We start from the raw sequence: 18,921 nt of genomic DNA, 5'->3' as shown, positions 1-18,921 counted from the left end.
GTGCCAGTGAAAGTTGCATTCGAAAATAACAGTGTTAAATATTTCTTTTCAGTAGCTACAAATGCTTTTTGTCGCCAAACGTTTTTTTTAAAGCAGAAGGAAAGTTTTTAATATATAAATTTGTATCCCGCCTTCTATGTTTATTCTATAGCAATTTTTTTGATATTCAAACATTATGCCATTTTAAAGTTTTACTAAAATATTTCACGTGAGCCCCCCTTTTTCCCTTATTTTTTTGGGATGGCCCCCCCTCGAAAGCCATTTTTTTTCGCATGCCCCCCCCAAATCCCACCAGCCCCCCCCCACCTTATAAAAAATGAACGGTCCCTTAGGACTGTTTTTTCTTTTTTTTTTTTTCTTTAATAAGTTCTCTCTCTCTTTCTCTTCTCTTTTTTATTCCCTCTTACATGAAAAAGAAAAATGCCTTTACTTGTAGTGATTCCTAAAATTTCTCATGTCTCGTAGCGCCAGATAACACTTGAGGAATAATGTTTGTTTTTCTTGCTAATTTCCTGAGTGTTTTTTTCGCGTATGTTAATTGGCAGTTTTCGCCGCAAAAGCAGGATTACTGTGAGAAGCATGTGAACTCTATAGGGGGCAGGGATATGCTTTCTCACAAAATGCTTAAGAAACTCTCAAATAACTCAAACTTAACACTTGCTTTATCCGTTTTAGTAAAATCTCTTGTCTAGCTTCGCCTGGTGATTTTCGACCTGATAAAAGAATGCTTAGTTCTCTTTTATCCATTACTCGACCGTGCGCGAGGACTGACCTGAAAGAATATCTGCCCGAGGTCGCATATGTACAAGGCTATATTTACAGAATAGATCCTAGAGAAGAGAACAAAGATCGATATTTTCCAAGCACTGCCCCGAACAAACTTTGTTAACAAGAAAATTTTCACACCAATTATTTTTCCAGCTAACAGCTAAAGAAACTTCACACGGTCCAATACTCTGTAAATATTAGACCAGCTTGATAACGCATTGTGATCCTTGGTTTGTTTTATCTGTTGGCCCTTTCACCTGACTTAGCCGTGTAACAAAAGTAACAATTACAAAATAAAAAATAAAAAATAATTTATAACTGAAGTAGGATTTTATATTTGTCATCTTATAAAGTGGATCATTATTTAGATGACGGTATTAGGAAAACACTTTACAGCGTGTTCCGTTGTTATATTTAGAAATTAAAGTTAGTTTAATTAGCAATTTGAAATCGTTACCAATACGATACTCTTAAATTAGAAAGGTGTGAGGTACAAATAATTAAGAGGTTAGAAAACAGTAGGAAAACTATGTGGGCTATCATAATGTCAAACACTGAACTGTAAATTGCCTGGTTTTTCCAACATACATAAGAAATTGTGGAAACATTTTGCTGAAACTTCTTTAAATGATCAGCTCTTTCAATTAAACACTGTAACACGAATTGTTTATTCAATTGTTGCGAAAAGGCACTGAATTCGTTGCAGTTTTGGGGATTGGTCAATTCAGTGCTTCTAACGGCCCCAATTTCCCGAGTTTGTCTTTCCAAGTATTTTGCCACGAGGAGCCGTGGTCTTAATCCTGTTACGTCCGCGCGTACAACTTTTCCCCGTAGAAATAAGACATCTTTCACAAAAGCGCGTAGCAAAGGCTTCTAACAAAATTATCATTTACGCGGCAAAAGTTCCCTGCCTTGAATACACTCTCGTTTTCCTGTACTGTTCTCTTTTGATTTTGATGCTTATTATACACACCCAGTTGTTCGACTTGTTTGAAACCGATTGGTGAAGACCTCTCGGGGGTGGGGGAGGAAGGGGTATGCGGGGGAGGGGTAGCATGTAACATGTTCCCTTGATCCCTTGAAAACTTCACTTTTTCCACCTGGCTCCCTATTTATAAATAACATTGTTCCCTAAAATGTTTCGTCAAAGATCCCTATAATGATAGAGAGATCCCTTGTCCCCTCAATTTAATCCCAGAAATTTCCCTTGTTGATCATGTTCCCTTGTTCTCCAAAACCCCTGGGAGATTATAAACCACATTTTTCATTTCTGACCTTAAGATTTTCCAGGGCTTAAAAGCACTTTAACACATGTCCGTAAGCGATAATTACTGAACAAGAGGCTAAGAACGAAATGGGAAATATCATTTTCACTTTTTCAGCCTGAAGCATCGGGAAAGCAAGCCAAATACGGAATATGTGATGTTGAGTATGTGTCATTGTCGATATTTTCCGTTATTTTACACATGTAGCTGTACTCATCTTGTGTATTTTTCAATTATGTTTATCCGCCTTGACAACGGCAATTGCTTTGAGAAAAATCCCAAACGAAGACAAGGACGAAATTTTTCCCATATAAAACTTGTTTTGATATAAAAAGCAAAGAAGGGCGAAATTTTCCATAGAAATTTGTTTTCAAATCAAAATATAATACAATAGAAATAAATGAATTTGCTTCTTCTTTATAAAAGAAGAGATTTATGTGTTGAAATAAGAGATTCTCTCTCATTTGATTTATCTGCACAGGAAATATACCGCTTCGTAAAAATTTAAATGTTGCGTGATTGATTCTAAAAGTCAAGATTTTTATTTGTTTTGAAATAGCTTTTGACGCGCGCTCGGTTAGGAGGACAGTATGAGGATATCTTGGAGCAACAATTCAAAAAGAGCGCGCAAAATACAAGTATTCTGCGAAGAAAATAACCGTACTTCAATTTGATAAACATTTTCAATAAGAGCTGCGCACCAACATAAACCACATCAAATTCGTTTTATAACAGGTTGTTCCTGCTAATCCCACGTTCGTTAGGAATGAAAATAAAAAAAAACTTAACCACACACAGTGAATCATCACCGTTATCATCATGAGTGTTGAACGATCCCGAGATTAGTAACTTTCTCCTACCTACCTTGGATGTTCGAGAAGTAAGGTTTTCTACAGATATCCCCTAAACTCAAATGATCCCAAGTTGTATAAAATAAATATGCGACACGTGTTACAGTAGCATTAGTTTGTAAAAATTTGAAAATTTTCTTCGTGTGAAATTAATTGATCCTGCATGGCTTTCATTGGCTGTAACGCGTGACGTGTGACATATGACGTAATGGTTTGGAATCTGCTGAAAATGCGGTCTCTCTATTACTAACAACAACAACAACAACAACAAAACTTTATTCCTTTTTCATTAATTTACAGCCATGAATTAGAGCCGGATGATTGGCTGAAATGATGACTTCTGATCGACGTGCGATTTGTGAAAAACCAATCACTTGAGAGGCTTCATCATTTATCTTTTTTTTAGGCGATCCGTGATTATTCTCCTCATTTTCAATTTCTGGCGTCGAGATTCTTCGGGATATGAAGACCCTTGTCATATTACAAATTGCAAGTTGCCATTTGATTTTTAATGGAAACTGATATAAAACAGTAAGACTGTGAATAAAAACTGTAATTACAGACCACATGCATGCAATGGGCCTATATTTTCATATAATCAAAAAAACCAGCTCAATTGATCAAGTTCAAGCTCCCATATTTTCATGGGTTTGCAACGACGGATTCCTATAAACTTCGCATATTTACTAAATTCGTCATAATCGAGCCCCGAGGCTTGTTTTTGGTTTGCCAGAATGGAAAGTCGAAAAAAAGGGACTTAGGTAAAAAGGTCTATAAAAGTCACATTTCCAGAAGCAATTACTGAGCAAGCACGTTAAGGTCTTACCAGAGTAATACCGTGAATATTTTTACTGTTGATATGGTAAACCACAATTTTGATATAACAATGCATTTTAATAAAACGTTTATGGCGTAATCATTACATATTGTAATGCAATTTTGAAAATTTTAAATTATAGCACCAATCCATTGCCTCTCGAGTTTAGACTGAATAGATAGATAATATGAAATATTAATCTGTTTTATTTTGTCAAGTGGAGGTTGTGAATCAAAACAAGGCCTTGAGTTTAGGAAATAACCTGTATCCTGCAAACTCAAATTTCAAAGGAAAAGCACTGGGAACTAGGTCGTCCCTGCAACGTCACCAACAAGAAACTCATTAAATGTAATCTCGTCCCAAGAGCCTGCGCGTTTCCGGTCAGCGGTGACCGAACGCTCGACGCTTGCGGCGAAATCGGGCGAAATCAAAAAGCGGAAGGTTTGATTGTGCGCATGCTGTTCGATAACTGTTTCGAAACATGCGCAGATCAAGAGAGAAGGCTTAATGAGTAATGCTGGCTCGCCTTTCGATTTCTTGATGCCAACTGACTGAATGTCAAGCATTTTAAATTTTTCTCTGTATAGAATAGACCAAAATAATAGACCATATTTTGGTAACATTTCATTTAAATAAAAACGATTTGTAGCGTATCTCTGTGTCTGTAAGCAAAACAAGTAAAAATGAAACTTATATACACAGAACTATCGTCAAAGTAACATGCATGACCGGGCGCACAAAGCACCGATCTCATCGTACGTGTCTCTGCGATACAAAATTGATGTTGTGATTCCGACAGGATAATATTTGCTTGTAACCAGCTGCTTTGTGTGTGTGGGTCAAGACCGTTTAAGTAGCCTTTCCAAGTAGGTCGACAGAACACCTCTCTTTAGTAAGTAATCGGGCGCTAAAACTGCAAATACTTGATCTTGATTGGCTAATTCCCGGGCAATTTTACAGGCGCGTGATATATAACACCACATCCCAAGCGAGCGCCCGCGTTGCCAGTTTTCAAGGTCTCGGGTCCAGGACCTCGACCCAGGTCGTCAATTTTCTCATGAATCTGGAAATAAATGGAATGAAAATCCGTGTGACTTTGTAACTTTGACAATGCCACGTGCAGTGACCGACAGTTTATTTTATCGAAGCTATCTATATCGACTTGCAGAGCTGTTAGTGCTCCTCTTGCGAAAATCTCTCGCTCTGTTATCGACAGTTAACAATGCGCAGAGAACTAGGGACGGAGTATTTGTATAATAAGTCAAATGATTCTCGCATTTTGATTGGTCCTTTCTTATCATCTATTCAAGGCCAAACGCAAAGATGACCTCATTAACACTCTTTTTTGTTTCTTTATTATATAAAACAGGTAGATTCCGCATGTTGCCGTGTGTCTGTTCAGGAACAGGTCACAGTACAGAAGACGTCGAAATGTGGTAAAAACATCAGTGACACACTCGGCTATCGCCTCGTGTGCCACTGTTCTTACCACATTTGGACGTCTTCTGGGATCTATTACTGAACAGACGCACGGCAACATAGAATCTAGCTGTTAAAAAGAATCGCATCAATGAAGTTAAATGGATGGACGGGTATATTTCATATCTGATAACACTATTTATCCCATCTTACCACGAACGCTCGTCCAATCACTGAAAAAGGTCCAACCAGAGAAACAAGAGGATCTTCTAACGTCATGATGACAACTCCCTCACGGTTTGATATCAGGTTTCCTAAGTCTCCAACATGACTGCAAAAAATAAATATTTTTTCCTTACTGAACGCCACAAATTTCTCAGGTTAATGTCTACTGAGTTAAATGAATTGATGCACATTAGAGGCGAGAAAAAATAGTGAGATAGCTGCCTCACCGTACTTTGTCCAGAGGTCCACCATGGGCCATATGAAGCGGATTGTAATGGTCTCCAGTACTCTGACACCCTGAAAGATAATCACGGCATTTAATGACGCGACTGAGATCTGAGACACGAGAAACTTAAACCCGGGCCGGGTTAGAAAAAGATTAACGCACGGCATTCTTTCCCCTCCCTCCCCTCCCAACGGCACCAGGGTTGAACCATCGACAAATTAAAAAATTCGAGGGAATATAAAGGGCCTTAGTCAATCACACCTTTGTTGAATAACTCATTTCTTATTATATTTGTACGTAATTATTTTTAGGCATCTATTGTATATTGGACGATCATGTAAAGACTTTCTTTGTCAAATGCGAAGAGGTCAAGTAAATCTCTCATTATTATTGGTAAGCTGAATTGCAAAAATGCCAGCAAAATGCCAGTTGCTCTTTTTTGTCTTTATTTCGTAGAGTTAAGACCCCACATCCACAAATCTGAAGTAATAGGTACCCAATGGGTACTTGTGTCTGCATGCACTGTAAACTTTGTAGACACAAAAATAGGCAATAGACTGCAAGGCTGATACTACGTGAAAAACGTTTCGAGACACCAACATGACAAGAACTGATAAAGTAGGATCGCAACAGTGGACAGCTGTTTCGTCCTTCTTGGGGCTCGTCAGCACTGTGTAGCGAAGATATGTAACGCCAGCCCAAAAGCCAACGCACATAAATTGCAAAATGACCCGTGCACTATATCAAGTTCCGTAGTTAGAACTCACTTGCGCTCCGAAACACGCGTTGCCACATTACGTGTTTCGGGGCGCAAGGAGACAAAGTGTCAAGATTGGTGTCTCGAAAAGCAAAAGAATAAATGTGGCTGTACAAGGCCAGCCTAAACATTTAAACATTCAACCGCATGGCCAGTGCCATGCTTAAAAAACGCAGCGTTTCGGATCTGAAAAGACCTACGGTATCGTATGCGGTCCCTTGCAGTTTCTGGTTTCACAAAAATAGGGCTCCATGTACAGTTCAGGTGCACACGATAGTTTCCGTAATTTCTAAACTAGTAAGAGATGAACGTTAAATTAACTTGGATCGGCTTTAAGGGACTAAAATTCACGGTCAAGTATGATGCAGCTGGCGTGCAAATATACCACACCGTGGCGGAAAAAAAAAGTCGTATCCGTATTACTTTTAGCCTCTTTTACAAAGCAAGTCCGGGTGCCCACCTTTCACATGAAAACGAGATTTCATTCATATGCAAATTAAACTGTCATATGAATGGTTGAGCACCAGGCCTCACTTGGATACTGAGGCTTAAGGCAACTCGGAAATGGGCTATTAGACCTATTAGGCAATAGATCAAAAATTTTAATGAAGCAATGCCAAATGGACGATAGCCGTAAAAGGTCAAGTCTGCATACGAGCTAAGTGGCCCGACAGGTCGGAGCTTATCCCGGTTTCTGTAGCATGAAGTGACTCAGAGTATTTCTACTCCTCCCTGGTTGGGATGCTAGTCCATTGCAGGGTTACTCCCAGCATTAAATTCGCTGGCACCCATTTGTACACCTGGGTGGAGAGAAGCACGGTGAGAGTTAAGTGTCCATTCCAAGAACACAACGCAGTGTCCCCGCATAGAGCTCGAACCAAGACCGCTGGATCCGGAGACGAGCGCACTGACCATGAGGTCACCGCGCCTCCCACAATATAAAGAACCAGTTTAAATTTATCTGCGTTTATGTTACGAGCAAACACATTAGTCTCCGAGATCTTAAACAAGGCAGATCAAATCTCGCAGGTGGTAGCCAAAGCCAAGCAGAAACTGTCATGATTAAGGACTGAAAAATAAACAATACAGATCGCAGATATTTTCTCTTTTAAACATTCACAAGAGATTATCAATCTCTTGACATTCATTTTTAAAGGAAAGAATATCTTGAGGATAAAGAGCCACTTAGGTTTTATCTGTGCTAAGTTGATAATCGTGAGTGTTTACCGAGAGTTGAGATTGAAATGACAAACAATAAACCTAGCTGTGTAAGTTGTACTGTGTTTCTAAAACTGAAGACATACCGTATACACTATATTTTCACCGATATACCAGAAAAATATAGTCGTCATACAAAAGTGTAAAAACGTATACGACAGCAACGAGAGGGATTCGTTTTCGAATGGAGTATTCGTTGAAAACTGATACTCCAGTTGAAAACGTCTCACTAACACAAACGTGATTGGTGCAGAGTCAGGTTTACAAACACAGCCTGTTTTAAGTTGAAAGCTATCGTTAAAAGCAATTATACTCACTCTTAACCTAGCCTCATTTCAGTTACACAGGCAAAGTTGACTTTCTGACAGTTTAAGTTACTGGTTATAAATAAAGCTAAATTTGAAGAAGTGCACATCGTTTTTGAGTAAACAGTTTTAGAACCACACGTAGTAGGAAAGCTAATATCACAATCGGTGGAGAAATGCTGTCGATTTCAATTTGTTCAGATGGTGTTCCGACACTACTAATGGACTACGCTTTGACAACAAATTATGACCAACAAATTAACAGAGTTGGCAATGTTTGACTTCACTCAATTAAGCAAATCCACAGATTACTTAAACAGTCTTAAGGAAACTCTTTTACTGGAGAAAATTTATCACTGTTCAAAGAGGAGTGAGTATTGAAGGAGTAAGTGTCATCTTCTCTTCGTGTATGAGAAAGGTCTATTACTATTATTATTTGTAATCGCATTATTAGTTTGTGCTTTTTTTCGTTCTTCACCCGATTTTAGGCTAAGTTAACAAACTTGTTATTCTTTTCTGTTTCACGTTTTAGCTTATATCGCTTATTATCACCCTTAATTTAAAGCTAAGTGACTTAGCCGTGTGAACAGTAAAACCTTGCATTGAAAACTCCTTAAGAGGACTTTAGCTGCATGTTTGGTAATACTTTAAGGAATAAGCTGAGATGTGAATTTTTTATCTTTCGAAGGGAAAAGAAATGTCGTCTTCACTTTTTTATTCAGCCTTTTAAAAGCTGGGAGGTCTAATCTTTAACAAGAACATAGAATGCTATGAAAGCTAAGTGCTGTTTACGGGGCAGTTTTGCGGTACTGTAAATATTGCAATCTCAGTTAAAAATTTCGTTGATTTCGACTGCGGCTATAATCCAAAATTTCAGCCCATCTTTCAGCTATCAGAGAATTTTGTAAATCTCCACTCTCAGTTATCTGCATGTTGCAAAAACAAGTTATATTTTCAGCTTTGGTAAAATTTTGATCCATCGATTAATCTTAACACCACCTAAATTCTCGTTCTATCGTGCTACAGTAAATTACTCACGTACCGTGTATTTACAGAACTAAAGATCCCTTTTCCATAATTTCATGATCAAACACTTGTATTTCTCATCTCATTTTTATGATTATTTTATCTTTTAGATTCTCGTACCGCACGACAAATCATGGACCAAAAGCTAATTTTTGTGGCTATGATGCTCTTCATAGTCCCTTTCACTGCAGCACTGGGTAAGAAGCTTGATTTATTTAAAAAAAAAAAAAAAAAAAAAAAGAGTTTAATTTCGTCGAGATAAAGTTTTTGGAGGCGGGAATGCGCTTAAGTATGAAAAAAAAAAAAGGAAGAGCGCACGCAAATTCACACGCCACGTCATGCATGCATGAGAGCGCGCCCCAAGTAATAAATTGAACAATGATAGGGCAGATGGCCGTGGCTATAGCTTTCCCTGGATTTAGCGATCTCGGACGTTCGGTGACCCCTATTTTTCTTTTGATGTATCATTTTCTCTACCGATTTTCTATGTTTAGCGAAAAAAATGAAGAAAATCTATTCACTAGAAGTTCAAGTTCCAAATTCTTCTTTTTAGCTCTTCGTTTATCTGTACGACGGTTTCAAACGCCTCTTGAAGGGTTAAGTTTTCTGAAAACGTTGTTAACATTGAGAATTACTTACGCAAAAGACCTACTTCTACAAAATATGACTAAGATCCTTTGCCTCCGTTAACTCACCTTGGATAATTTGAACTATAAACCCCTGTGGGCCATGTTGAATTACATGCGTCAATTTTCAGTTCAAAATCACGGTAGTTTTGAACACGCTATATCTCTGAAACGAAGTTGGTGACCACCAATTCTTTTTTCAATTTGTGGCACAAGTAAGTCATTTTCCAGACTGCAGTAAAAAAAATCTATCGACTGGAAAATTTTCGTGCGAACGTCCTTAATTATCATAATTACTGATAATGTAGTTTTCAGCTACTAATTCATTCACTCATATATTCACCTATTTCTTGGCTCTTCAGATCCCTGGGTCAAAGCCAATACCCTTCCCGTGTGTTTTGGCGCAAGGAGTAACCAGTATGACAGTTTCCACGTCCCTTACGGCGGCAAGATAGCTGCAGTAAAATTGATCTATCTAAGCGGTTACGTGACCTGCTCTGGCCAAATTTCTCACTACTCTTTCTGGGGCTGTGGTGACGATCCTTCATTAAAAAAACACGTCAGTCTTGCCATCACAACATCAAGCAATGACCTCCTTATGCCGCCAAACGAGTTTTTCACGTTCTCTGGAGGTGCTGGAAGGTGGTCCGAGTTGCCTGGATATAACTCGTTTTCTCCTGAGATCATCCTGCCGCGTTTTTATCCTTTCTCGGTGAGCTCGGGCCAAGAGTTGCGGCTGTGGTTTGGTGAGGATTTGGTGGGCCACACTGAAGGCGACAATCGAGGATTGGTCTGCTGTAATGTTTATGTTCTGTATGTCTGATGACAGTCCTGGCAAGTTTCAGTTTTAAGTTTCAGGCAGATTTTCCGAAATGATTAATTTTTTGCTGTATAACAACTGTGTTTGAACTGTGATTAAATGAATATAATTGTATACCATAGAGCACATAAAAGTGGCTTTTGCTTTAATTTGAGCAGCTAGAAATAAAAAAGAAGGCATTAAATAAAAGTGTTGTTTGTTTGTGTGTTTTCGTAAACCGCGCGAATGCCATTGCAAGCCATGAAACAAGCCGCCTCCAGGCCTTCGCAGTCGTTACTTCGGTCGTCACGCACCTTGGGGAAGTGTTGCGTGACGACCCCAATAACGCGTTTGAAGGAGAATGAAATCAGAAAAGTTCAAGAATTTATTTTCTCCTGACAAAATCGATAGATAGCATCAAGAAAAGAGCTTTCCACAAGATGCTCTAATTTTGTAAAAATGATGCTCAAAATTGCTCAGAAAGTTGCTCAATAAATATAAAAGTTGTTCAAAAGTTGCTCCCAGATATTTAACTTATTACAATATTTCTCATGTTGTGTAACGTTTTTCAAAAGTTGTTCATAACTTGCTCGAAAAGTTGCTTCCCTGCCATGTTGATGTTATCTTATTACAAGTAGTGTTTTAGACTAGAGCATAAATTACCAGGTTTCTCTTTCCTGAAAAAAAAATCTTATTATATCTTTTGACACTAAAAAATATTGGTGTCGTCAGGTTTCCTAAAGAGTTTCGAAACGTCACAGATTTTCCAGGGCTTTAAAGCACTTTGATACTTGTCCGTAAGCGATAATTACTGAATAAGAGAGTAAGAACCAAATGTGGAATATTATAACTTCCAGTTTTTCAGTCTAAAGCATCGAGACAGTAATCCAAATACGCAGTATGCGAAGTTGGTCTTTCTCCGCTTTGACAACGGCCATTGTTTTGACAAAAATTCGAAACGAGGAAAAGGGCGGATTTTTTTTCATATAAATTAACGCAGACAAGAGCGAAATTTTCTATGGAAAATTGTTTCGATGACAAAATATTATAAACGTAAATAAATGAATTTGCCTCTTCTTTATGAAAGAAACAATATTTATTTGTTGAAATAAGTGATTCTCTCTCATTTGATTTATCTGCACAGGAAATATACAGCTTCGTAAAAATTTAAATGTTGCGTGATGGATTCTAAAAGCGTGATTTTTTTCTTTCTTTCTTTTTTTTTTTTTGGAAATAGCGTTTGACGCGCGTTCAGTTAGGGAACGGGATGGAGTGAGGATATCTCAGAACATACAATTCAAAAAGAGCGCTTAAAATACAAGTAGGCTGCGAAGTTTAAGTTACTGGTTATAAATAAAGCTAAATTTGAAGAAGTGCACATCGTTTTTGAGTAAACAGTTTTAGAACCACACGTAGTAGGAAAGCTAATATCACAATCGGTGGAGAAATGCTGTCGATTTCAATTTGTTCAGATGGTGTTCCGACACTACTAATGGACTACGCTTTGACAACAAATTATGACCAACAAATTAACAGAGTTGGCAATGTTTGACTTCACTCAATTAAGCAAATCCACAGATTACTTAAACAGTCTTAAGGAAACTCTTTTACTGGAGAAAATTTATCACTGTTCAAAGAGGAGTGAGTATTGAAGGAGTAAGTGTCATCTTCTCTTCGTGTATGAGAAAGGTCTATTACTATTATTATTTGTAATCGCATTATTAGTTTGTGCTTTTTTTCGTTCTTCACCCGATTTTAGGCTAAGTTAACAAACTTGTTATTCTTTTCTGTTTCACGTTTTAGCTTATATCGCTTATTATCACCCTTAATTTAAAGCTAAGTGACTTAGCCGTGTGAACAGTAAAACCTTGCATTGAAAACTCCTTAAGAGGACTTTAGCTGCATGTTTGGTAATACTTTAAGGAATAAGCTGAGATGTGAATTTTTTATCTTTCGAAGGGAAAAGAAATGTCGTCTTCACTTTTTTATTCAGCCTTTTAAAAGCTGGGAGGTCTAATCTTTAACAAGAACATAGAATGCTATGAAAGCTAAGTGCTGTTTACGGGGCAGTTTTGCGGTACTGTAAATATTGCAATCTCAGTCAAAAATTTCGTTGATTTCGACTGCGGCTATAATCCAAAATTTCAGCCCATCTTTCAGCTATCAGAGAATTTTGTAAATCTCCACTCTCAGTTATCTGCATGTTGCAAAAACAAGTTATATTTTCAGCTTTGGTAAAATTTTGATCCATCGATTAATCTTAACACCACCTAAATTCTCGTTCTATCGTGCTACAGTAAATTACTCACGTACCGTGTATTTACAGAACTAAAGATCCCTTTTCCATAATTTCATGATCAAACACTTGTATTTCTCATCTCATTTTTATGATTATTTTATCTTTTAGATTCTCGTACCGCACGACAAATCATGGACCAAAAGCTAATTTTTGTGGCTATGATGCTCTTCATAGTCCCTTTCACTGCAGCACTGGGTAAGAAGCTTGATTTATTTAAAAAAAAAAAAAAAAAAAAAAAGAGTTTAATTTCGTCGAGATAAAGTTTTTGGAGGCGGGAATGCGCTTAAGTATGAAAAAAAAAAAAGGAAGAGCGCACGCAAATTCACACGCCACGTCATGCATGCATGAGAGCGCGCCCCAAGTAATAAATTGAACAATGATAGGGCAGATGGCCGTGGCTATAGCTTTCCCTGGATTTAGCGATCTCGGACGTTCGGTGACCCCTATTTTTCTTTTGATGTATCATTTTCTCTACCGATTTTCTATGTTTAGCGAAAAAAATGAAGAAAATCTATTCACTAGAAGTTCAAGTTCCAAATTCTTCTTTTTAGCTCTTCGTTTATCTGTACGACGGTTTCAAACGCCTCTTGAAGGGTTAAGTTTTCTGAAAACGTTGTTAACATTGAGAATTACTTACGCAAAAGACCTACTTCTACAAAATATGACTAAGATCCTTTGCCTCCGTTAACTCACCTTGGATAATTTGAACTATAAACCCCTGTGGGCCATGTTGAATTACATGCGTCAATTTTCAGTTCAAAATCACGGTAGTTTTGAACACGCTATATCTCTGAAACGAAGTTGGTGACCACCAATTCTTTTTTCAATTTGTGGCACAAGTAAGTCATTTTCCGGACTGCAGTAAAAAAAATCTATCGACTGGAAAATTTTCGTGCGAACGTCCTTAATTATCATAATTACTGATAATGTAGTTTTCAGCTACTAATTCATTCACTCATATATTCACCTATTTCTTGGCTCTTCAGATCCCTGGGTCAAAGCCAATACCCTTCCCGTGTGTTTTGGCGCAAGGAGTAACCAGTATGACAGTTTCCACGTCCCTTACGGCGGCAAGATAGCTGCAGTAAAATTGATCTATCTAAGCGGTTACGTGACCTGCTCTGGCCAAATTTCTCACTACTCTTTCTGGGGCTGTGGTGACGATCCTTCATTAAAAAAACACGTCAGTCTTGCCATCACAACATCAAGCAATGACCTCCTTATGCCGCCAAACGAGTTTTTCACGTTCTCTGGAGGTGCTGGAAGGTGGTCCGAGTTGCCTGGATATAACTCGTTTTCTCCTGAGATCATCCTGCCGCGTTTTTATCCTTTCTCGGTGAGCTCGGGCCAAGAGTTGCGGCTGTGGTTTGGTGAGGATTTGGTGGGCCACACTGAAGGCGACAATCGAGGATTGGTCTGCTGTAATGTTTATGTTCTGTATGTCTGATGACAGTCCTGGCAAGTTTCAGTTTTAAGTTTCAGGCAGATTTTCCGAAATGATTAATTTTTTGCTGTATAACAACTGTGTTTGAACTGTGATTAAATGAATATAATTGTATACCATAGAGCACATAAAAGTGGCTTTTGCTTTAATTTGAGCAGCTAGAAATAAAAAAGAAGGCATTAAATAAAAGTGTTGTTTGTTTGTGTGTTTTCGTAAACCGCGCGAATGCCATTGCAAGCCATGAAACAAGCCGCCTCCAGGCCTTCGCAGTCGTTACTTCGGTCGTCACGCACCTTGGGGAAGTGTTGCGTGACGACCCCAATAACGCGTTTGAAGGAGAATGAAATCAGAAAAGTTCAAGAATTTATTTTCTCCTGACAAAATCGATAGATAGCATCAAGAAAAGAGCTTTCCACAAGATGCTCTAATTTTGTAAAAATGATGCTCAAAATTGCTCAGAAAGTTGCTCAATAAATATAAAAGTTGTTCAAAAGTTGCTCCCAGATATTTAACTTATTACAATATTTCTCATGTTGTGTAACGTTTTTCAAAAGTTGTTCATAACTTGCTCGAAAAGTTGCTTCCCTGCCATGTTGATGTTATCTTATTACAAGTAGTGTTTTAGACTAGAGCATAAATTACCAGGTTTCTCTTTCCTGAAAAAAAAATCTTATTATATCTTTTGACACTAAAAAATATTGGTGTCGTCAGGTTTCCTAAAGAGTTTCGAAACGTCACAGATTTTCCAGGGCTTTAAAGCACTTTGATACTTGTCCGTAAGCGATAATTACTGAATAAGAGAGTAAGAACCAAATGTGGAATATTATAACTTCCAGTTTTTCAGTCTAAAGCATCGAGACAGTAATCCAAATACGCAGTATGCGAAGTTGGTCTTTCTCCGCTTTGACAACGGCCATTGTTTTGACAAAAATTCGAAACGAGGAAAAGGGCGGATTTTTTTTCATATAAATTAACGCAGACAAGAGCGAAATTTTCTATGGAAAATTGTTTCGATGACAAAATATTATAAACGTAAATAAATGAATTTGCCTCTTCTTTATGAAAGAAACAATATTTATTTGTTGAAATAAGTGATTCTCTCTCATTTGATTTATCTGCACAGGAAATATACAGCTTCGTAAAAATTTAAATGTTGCGTGATGGATTCTAAAAGCGTGATTTTTTTCTTTCTTTCTTTTTTTTTTTTTGGAAATAGCGTTTGACGCGCGTTCAGTTAGGGAACGGGATGGAGTGAGGATATCTCAGAACATACAATTCAAAAAGAGCGCTTAAAATACAAGTAGGCTGCGAAGTTTAAGTTACTGGTTATAAATAAAGCTAAATTTGAAGAAGTGCACATCGTTTTTGAGTAAACAGTTTTAGAACCACACGTAGTAGGAAAGCTAATATCACAATCGGTGGAGAAATGCTGTCGATTTCAATTTGTTCAGATGGTGTTCCGACACTACTAATGGACTACGCTTTGACAACAAATTATGACCAACAAATTAACAGAGTTGGCAATGTTTGACTTCACTCAATTAAGCAAATCCACAGATTACTTAAACAGTCTTAAGGAAACTCTTTTACTGGAGAAAATTTATCACTGTTCAAAGAGGAGTGAGTATTGAAGGAGTAAGTGTCATCTTCTCTTCGTGTATGAGAAAGGTCTATTACTATTATTATTTGTAATCGCATTATTAGTTTGTGCTTTTTTTCGTTCTTCACCCGATTTTAGGCTAAGTTAACAAACTTGTTATTCTTTTCTGTTTCACGTTTTAGCTTATATCGCTTATTATCACCCTTAATTTAAAGCTAAGTGACTTAGCCGTGTGAACAGTAAAACCTTGCATTGAAAACTCCTTAAGAGGACTTTAGCTGCATGTTTGGTAATACTTTAAGGAATAAGCTGAGATGTGAATTTTTTATCTTTCGAAGGGAAAAGAAATGTCGTCTTCACTTTTTTATTCAGCCTTTTAAAAGCTGGGAGGTCTAATCTTTAACAAGAACATAGAATGCTATGAAAGCTAAGTGCTGTTTACGGGGCAGTTTTGCGGTACTGTAAATATTGCAATCTCAGTCAAAAATTTCGTTGATTTCGACTGCGGCTATAATCCAAAATTTCAGCCCATCTTTCAGCTATCAGAGAATTTTGTAAATCTCCACTCTCAGTTATCTGCATGTTGCAAAAACAAGTTATATTTTCAGCTTTGGTAAAATTTTGATCCATCGATTAATCTTAACACCACCTAAATTCTCGTTCTATCGTGCTACAGTAAATTACTCACGTACCGTGTATTTACAGAACTAAAGATCCCTTTTCCATAATTTCATGATCAAACACTTGTATTTCTCATCTCATTTTTATGATTATTTTATCTTTTAGATTCTCGTACCGCACGACAAATCATGGACCAAAAGCTAATTTTTGTGGCTATGATGCTCTTCATAGTCCCTTTCACTGCAGCACTGGGTAAGAAGCTTGATTTATTTAAAAAAAAAAAAAAAAAAAAAAAGAGTTTAATTTCGTCGAGATAAAGTTTTTGGAGGCGGGAATGCGCTTAAGTATGAAAAAAAAAAAAGGAAGAGCGCACGCAAATTCACACGCCACGTCATGCATGCATGAGAGCGCGCCCCAAGTAATAAATTGAACAATGATAGGGCAGATGGCCGTGGCTATAGCTTTCCCTGGATTTAGCGATCTCGGACGTTCGGTGACCCCTATTTTTCTTTTGATGTATCATTTTCTCTACCGATTTTCTATGTTTAGCGAAAAAAATGAAGAAAATCTATTCACTAGAAGTTCAAGTTCCAAATTCTTCTTTTTAGCTCTTCGTTTATCTGTACGACGGTTTCAAACGCCTCTTGAAGGGTTAAGTTTTCTGAAAACGTTGTTAACATTGAGAATTACTTACGCAAAAGACCTACTTCTACAAAATATGACTAAGATCCTTTGCCTCCGTTAACTCACCTTGGATAATTTGAACTATAAACCCCTGTGGGCCATGTTGAATTACATGCGTCAATTTTCAGTTCAAAATCACGGTAGTTTTGAACACGCTATATCTCTGAAACGAAGTTGGTGACCACCAATTCTTTTTTCAATTTGTGGCACAAGTAAGTCATTTTCCGGACTGCAGTAAAAAAAATCTATCGACTGGAAAATTTTCGTGCGAACGTCCTTAATTATCATAATTACTGATAATGTAGTTTTCAGCTACTAATTCATTCACTCATATATTCACCTATTTCTTGGCTCTTCAGATCCCTGGGTCAAAGCCAATACCCTTCCCGTGTGTTTTGGCGCAAGGAGTAACCAGTATGACAGTTTCCACGTCCCTTACGGCGGCAAGATAGCTGCAGTAAAATTGATCTATCTAAGCGGTTACGTGACCTGCTCTGGCCAAATTTCTCACTACTCTTTCTGGGGCTGTGGTGACGATCCTTCATTAAAAAAACACGTCAGTCTTGCCATCACAACATCAAGCAATGACCTCCTTATGCCGCCAAACGAGTTTTTCACGTTCTCTGGAGGTGCTGGAAGGTGGTCCGAGTTGCCTGGATATAACTCGTTTTCTCCTGAGATCATCCTGCCGCGTTTTTATCCTTTCTCGGTGAGCTCGGGCCAAGAGTTGCGGCTGTGGTTTGGTGAGGATTTGGTGGGCCACACTGAAGGCGACAATCGAGGATTGGTCTGCTGTAATGTTTATGTTCTGTATGTCTGATGACAGTCCTGGCAAGTTTCAGTTTTAAGTTTCAGGCAGATTTTCCGAAATGATTAATTTTTTGCTGTATAACAACTGTGTTTGAACTGTGATTAAATGAATATAATTGTATACCATAGAGCACATAAAAGTGGCTTTTGCTTTAATTTGAGCAGCTAGAAATAAAAAAGAAGGCATTAAATAAAAGTGTTGTTTGTTTGTGTGTTTTCGTAAACCGCGCGAATGCCATTGCAAGCCATGAAACAAGCCGCCTCCAGGCCTTCGCAGTCGTTACTTCGGTCGTCACGCACCTTGGGGAAGTGTTGCGTGACGACCCCAATAACGCGTTTGAAGGAGAATGAAATCAGAAAAGTTCAAGAATTTATTTTCTCCTGACAAAATCGATAGATAGCATCAAGAAAAGAGCTTTCCACAAGATGCTCTAATTTTGTAAAAATGATGCTCAAAATTGCTCAGAAAGTTGCTCAATAAATATAAAAGTTGTTCAAAAGTTGCTCCCAGATATTTAACTTATTACAATATTTCTCATGTTGTGTAACGTTTTTCAAAAGTTGTTCATAACTTGCTCGAAAAGTTGCTTCCCTGCCATGTTGATGTTATCTTATTACAAGTAGTGTTTTAGACTAGAGCATAAATTACCAGGTTTCTCTTTCCTGAAAAAAAAATCTTATTATATCTTTTGACACTAAAAAATATTGGTGTCGTCAGGTTTCCTAAAGAGTTTCGAAACGTCACAGATTTTCCAGGGCTTTAAAGCACTTTGATACTTGTCCGTAAGCGATAATTACTGAATAAGAGAGTAAGAACCAAATGTGGAATATTATAACTTCCAGTTTTTCAGTCTAAAGCATCGAGACAGTAATCCAAATACGCAGTATGCGAAGTTGGTCTTTCTCCGCTTTGACAACGGCCATTGTTTTGACAAAAATTCGAAACGAGGAAAAGGGCGGATTTTTTTTCATATAAATTAACGCAGACAAGAGCGAAATTTTCTATGGAAAATTGTTTCGATGACAAAATATTATAAACGTAAATAAATGAATTTGCCTCTTCTTTATGAAAGAAACAATATTTATTTGTTGAAATAAGTGATTCTCTCTCATTTGATTTATCTGCACAGGAAATATACAGCTTCGTAAAAATTTAAATGT

General features: G+C 37.6%; 4 protein-coding genes across 7 annotated transcripts in view; 3 read left to right on the top strand and 1 right to left on the bottom strand.

Annotated features, from left to right (window-relative positions):
- Positions 1–2,632: 2,632 nt before the first annotated feature.
- The window catches only part of LOC145460483 (uncharacterized), a 35,280-nt gene continuing 18,991 nt past the window's right edge, over positions 2,633–18,921 (bottom strand). The window contains exons 4-6 of the mRNA XM_081445317.1: positions 5,573–5,642; positions 5,334–5,451; positions 2,633–4,764 (exon numbers count right to left, since the gene is read on the bottom strand). Coding sequence (XP_081301443.1) covers positions 4,639–4,764; positions 5,334–5,451; positions 5,573–5,642 — 314 coding nt within the window. The 3' untranslated portion in view covers positions 2,633–4,638. The remainder of the gene's footprint in view (positions 4,765–5,333; positions 5,452–5,572; positions 5,643–18,921) is intronic.
- Positions 8,007–11,059, top strand: LOC145460486 (uncharacterized). Of its 2 annotated transcripts, none has more exons than XM_081445322.1 (3): positions 8,007–8,236; positions 8,988–9,074; positions 9,866–11,059. In XM_081445322.1, exons 2-3 carry the CDS (start codon positions 9,011–9,013, stop codon positions 10,324–10,326), a joined length of 525 nt encoding a protein of 174 aa, XP_081301448.1. In that variant the 5' UTR covers positions 8,007–8,236; positions 8,988–9,010; the 3' UTR covers positions 10,327–11,059. The 2 variants fall into 2 exon arrangements, with proteins under 2 accessions (XP_081301448.1, XP_081301449.1); XM_081445323.1 differs by lacking the exon at positions 8,007–8,236 and adding an exon at positions 8,251–8,269.
- LOC145460485 (uncharacterized) lies at positions 11,653–14,781 on the top strand. Of its 2 annotated transcripts, none has more exons than XM_081445320.1 (3): positions 11,653–11,958; positions 12,710–12,796; positions 13,588–14,781. In XM_081445320.1, the coding sequence occupies exons 2-3, from the start codon at positions 12,733–12,735 to the stop codon at positions 14,046–14,048; spliced, it is 525 nt and encodes a 174-aa protein (XP_081301446.1). In that variant the 5' UTR covers positions 11,653–11,958; positions 12,710–12,732; the 3' UTR covers positions 14,049–14,781. The 2 variants fall into 2 exon arrangements, with proteins under 2 accessions (XP_081301446.1, XP_081301447.1); XM_081445321.1 differs by lacking the exon at positions 11,653–11,958 and adding an exon at positions 11,973–11,991.
- On the top strand, positions 15,375–18,503 carry LOC145460488 (uncharacterized). 2 transcript variants are annotated; one of them, XM_081445324.1, is made up of 3 exons: positions 15,375–15,680; positions 16,432–16,518; positions 17,310–18,503. In XM_081445324.1, exons 2-3 carry the CDS (start codon positions 16,455–16,457, stop codon positions 17,768–17,770), a joined length of 525 nt encoding a protein of 174 aa, XP_081301450.1. In that variant the 5' UTR covers positions 15,375–15,680; positions 16,432–16,454; the 3' UTR covers positions 17,771–18,503. The 2 variants fall into 2 exon arrangements, with proteins under 2 accessions (XP_081301450.1, XP_081301451.1); XM_081445325.1 differs by lacking the exon at positions 15,375–15,680 and adding an exon at positions 15,695–15,713.

This window comes from Orbicella franksi, chromosome 11, assembly GCF_964199315.1.
Source record: "Orbicella franksi chromosome 11, jaOrbFran1.1, whole genome shotgun sequence".
Taxonomy (NCBI): Eukaryota; Metazoa; Cnidaria; class Anthozoa; order Scleractinia; family Merulinidae; genus Orbicella; species Orbicella franksi.
Note: the sequence above shows the minus strand (reverse complement) of the source record. Positions and strands in the feature narration are given on the sequence as shown.

Coding starts and splice junctions, on each gene's coding strand:
- LOC145460485 (XM_081445320.1), top strand. CDS start 12,733: ATGGACCAAAAGCTAATTTTTGTGGCTATGATGCTCTTCATAGTCCCT. Junction 12,797..13,587: donor CCCTTTCACTGCAGCACTGG/GTAAGAAGCTTG, acceptor TTGGCTCTTCAG/ATCCCTGGGTCAAAGCCAAT.
- LOC145460486 (XM_081445322.1), top strand. CDS start 9,011: ATGGACCAAAAGCTAATTTTTGTGGCTATGATGCTCTTCATAGTCCCT. Junction 9,075..9,865: donor CCCTTTCACTGCAGCACTGG/GTAAGAAGCTTG, acceptor TTGGCTCTTCAG/ATCCCTGGGTCAAAGCCAAT.
- LOC145460488 (XM_081445324.1), top strand. CDS start 16,455: ATGGACCAAAAGCTAATTTTTGTGGCTATGATGCTCTTCATAGTCCCT. Junction 16,519..17,309: donor CCCTTTCACTGCAGCACTGG/GTAAGAAGCTTG, acceptor TTGGCTCTTCAG/ATCCCTGGGTCAAAGCCAAT.